General features: G+C 41.9%; 1 protein-coding gene across 1 annotated transcript in view; it reads right to left on the reverse strand.

Annotated features, from left to right (window-relative positions):
* Window positions 1-3,242, reverse strand: part of LOC104290061 (keratin, type I cytoskeletal 15-like) — a 5,237-nt gene extending 1,995 nt beyond the window's left edge. The window contains exons 1-4 of the mRNA XM_009889108.1: window positions 2,667-3,242; window positions 1,889-1,971; window positions 807-963; window positions 167-328 (exon numbers count right to left, since the gene is read on the reverse strand). Coding sequence (XP_009887410.1) covers window positions 167-328; window positions 807-963; window positions 1,889-1,971; window positions 2,667-3,242 — 978 coding nt within the window. The remainder of the gene's footprint in view (window positions 1-166; window positions 329-806; window positions 964-1,888; window positions 1,972-2,666) is intronic.
* Window positions 3,243-3,577: the final 335 nt, after the last annotated feature.

Below are 3,577 nucleotides of genomic sequence, written 5' to 3' on the forward strand. Positions count from 1 at the left end.
CGGTTCAGCTCATCGGTCTGAAAGAAAAAAAACAACAACTGTAAAATCACATACAAATTGTATACAAAGTTTTTAAATTCTTTTGAGAAAGGGAGGGTGCTCCCATCTGCTGGGGCAGTAACAGTGAGGCAACGCATCAGTTTGCTGTTTACTGGTGTCACTATACCTGAGTGAAGAACCAGGCCTCAGCATCTTTACGGTTCTTCTCAGCCAGAGCTTCATACTGTTCCCTCATCTCAGAGAGAATTCTGGTCAGGTCGATGCCGGGAGCCGCATCCATTTCCACGTTGACTGTTCCACTGAGCTGATTTGAATACTCTTTCATTTCCTGCATGGGCAGAAGGCAGAGGACACAAAAACGATTAAGCTCTCTCTTCCCATATACTTTCTGCCATCCGCAATCCATGCAGTGCTACACAGTGCTGTTATTATCAAGTATCATAGGCAGAACACACATAAAAACATTTATCAAATTTTACCTCTCATTGCACATGCTTTTCAACTCACACACAACACACACAGATTTACATGTAACATATGTATATTTCTTTTACTCAGCTCTTTTACTCTAAGTGACCTGTCATGTGATTATGAATGTCAAACTGAAACTAATAGGTTGGAGCAGTTTGGAATCGGAGAAAAGCTTCTCAGGACACACTTTGGATTCTTTTGATATTACAGTTTTCTTCATATTAAGCTGTAATGTTGTCATTCTGGCTTTTTTGTCTGGATTTCCCCCTCCCCACCCAACAGGCTTAAATTCCAAAGGGAAGTGATTCCCTCTTTGCACTGTTACGGACTCTCACCTCCTCGTGGTTCTTCTTGAGGTAGGCCAGCTCCTCCTTCAGGTTCTCGATCTGCATCTCCAGGTCAGCTCTGGCCAGGGTCAGCTCGTCCAGGACTCTGCGCAGGCCATTGATGTCCGACTCTACGCTCTGGCGCAGGAACAGCTCATTCTCATATCTGCAGTTTAAAAAAGAAAAAAGCACTGGAATATGTACGAGTTTGTATTCAGTAGAGCTATAAAGCTACAAAATTTTATATTGAATGTAAGAAGAACAGTGGGCTGAAAACATATATACTGAAAAGAACTGTAAAGTGAGTAAAGATGTTTTTTTCCAATGTCCAACTATGACATATGAAAGTACAGGCATTGCCATCTGATTTTATTCTTGAGGAGTTCATGACATTTCACTTTGCAGAACCTAATAATGCTTATCAGCATGAATAGAAAAGTTGTCACACAGGACAGTCCATTTGCAGTGTCCTCTCAAATTTGGTGTGAAGGAAAGCACAGGTTGCCCCGTTCTGCCTAGGACACTAGAGGAGAGAATATAAACCTGCAGGTACATCACTGCAAGATAAATCAGTTGCGCAAGTACCTTTATCATCTTTTCAGCAGTGTCTGATGAGCTGGATAATCCCCAAATTACTCTTTGCCTTTCTTTTCTAAATTTCAGACTCTTTGAGAGACAACTACTGCAACCGAGCAGCAATCTCTTCACGCCACTCTGTTCCATTGAAGTGAAAATCCCAACCTATTCCTGTCTTCTTTTCCCCTGTGATTTAGGCTAGTAAAAGTAGTTAAAAGCATCCCTAGAAAACTAAGACATGAACTAATTTATTAGGTAAACAGTTCAGTGATCTGGGTACTGTGTTCTATCAGGTTTATATTCCAAATTGATCCTTCATCACATTGATTCTGTTTGCCAATGGTTTTTTCATCAGAAGTTATCAAGGCAAAATACCTATCCATATTTTTGAAATGTGTCCTTTAGTGACTGAAGAACTTTATTTTCTAGATAAAAAATAATACTAAACTTCAGAAAACTGTTTTGAGAAACTGAGACAAGGAGAGGGAAGACAAATGGGCTCCAGGTAAACTTACTTCAGTCTGAAGTCATCTGCAGCCAGCCTGGCATTGTCAATCTCCAGAATGACTCTGGAATTATCAATAGTAGCTGCAAGGATCTGTCAATTAAGAAGCAGATAAAAAGGTTCCTGTGAGTAATGGTGAAATATCACGGTCCTGAGTATATAGTAGGTAGTTAGCGTGGCTGCAAACCGTCAAAGAAGATGGAAAAAAATGGACCTCTGTTGTGGTCACTGGTTAAAATGCCTTTTGGATTGCAATAGCCATTTCAAGTTATTATGTTGCTCTTTGGTCACACTGCAATTCTTACAGCTTTTATGGGGAAAATCCAAAAACACTAAGCTCTTTTCCACACATGCAAAACAGAGAGCTGAGATACCTTTGTGTAACACAAATTAGAAACATAATTAGAAAATATGCTTGTACAACACCTGATCTTATCTGTAGCTAGGAGAATCACTTTTCAGCCTTTGAGGCCTACCTGTCACATTCTTTACTATTTGATTCCTGAATAAATATATCGATAATTCTAAACATATTTTGCCCTGTTTTGCTAACTTTTAGTGCAATCATTTTAATTTCAACAAACATCACATTTTCAGGATAACATATTTGGGTTTTAAATTGAGACAAAGCTACTCTTTTCTGCTAGAAGGCTCATAACCACAATGCATTGGGGTTGGAGAAAGCAATGTTTATTTTGTAATTATTTTAGCTTATTTTAAAGAAGTGGAATATGCAGTTCCACAATTCTAATGCATTCTTATAAGTCCTCCACATATGAATGTCATACCTTGTCTCGGAGATCTTCAATTATCTTGTAATAATTACTGTAGTCCCGGGCTGGGCTGGTGGGAGCTTGCTTCTGATACCAGTCACGGATTTTAACTTCTAAATCCGAATTTGCCTCTTCCAGTGCCCGTACCTTGTCCAGGTACGAAGCCAGACGGTCGTTCAGATTCTGCATAGTTATCTTTTCATTTCCAGAGAGAAGGCCATCGCCACCACCAAAGCCACCACCAACTTCAAAACCTCCACCAAAGCCAGACCCTCCGCCAAAGCCAGCTCCTCCACCAAAGCCAGCTCCTCCACCAAAGCCACAGGCTGCACCACCACCAAAGCCACTGTAGCCTGCTCCATAACCACTACCAAAACCAGAACACAAGCCGCCACCATATCCACCTCCTGCAGAGGAGACATACCTAGCTGAGGAGATGGAGACACCCCTGCCACCAGATCCTCCATGTATGCTTGGAGCTCGGCAGGGTCCTCCTGTTCGGACTGAGGAAAGGCGAGAGCTGCCACCTCCACCAGCCCCAAAGCCACCACCATAGGTAGAAGAAGAGCTCCGCATGAAGGAAGTAGCCATAGCTGCAGCACAAGAAGGCGCTAAGGTCAGATACGCAGCTTGGTGTAGAAGAGGAAAGTATGTGCCTACACTGCCCTGGCGCTTCTTTTATATCCTCGAGATAGGGTGTTCAGAGACAAACCCAACCTGCAGCCCTCCCTCCAAAAATTCTCCTCCCTAGAGGTGAGGCCAATTATGATGACATTCCTCACAAAGAGAGCTGGCTGTACGTCTCAGGGGCTAGGGCTTGGGTTTTCTTTTTTAATTAAACAAAAGAGATGATTCAGATGAGTGTTTTTTCTTCAGGCTATAGTTCTGAAACTTGGAGTTTACTTCTCTGACATTTAAGAATGGAA

The sequence above is a fragment of the Charadrius vociferus genome, unplaced genomic scaffold (genome assembly GCF_000708025.1).
Source record: "Charadrius vociferus isolate BGI_N301 unplaced genomic scaffold, ASM70802v2 scaffold1677, whole genome shotgun sequence".
NCBI lineage: Eukaryota > Metazoa > Chordata > Aves > Charadriiformes > Charadriidae > Charadrius > Charadrius vociferus.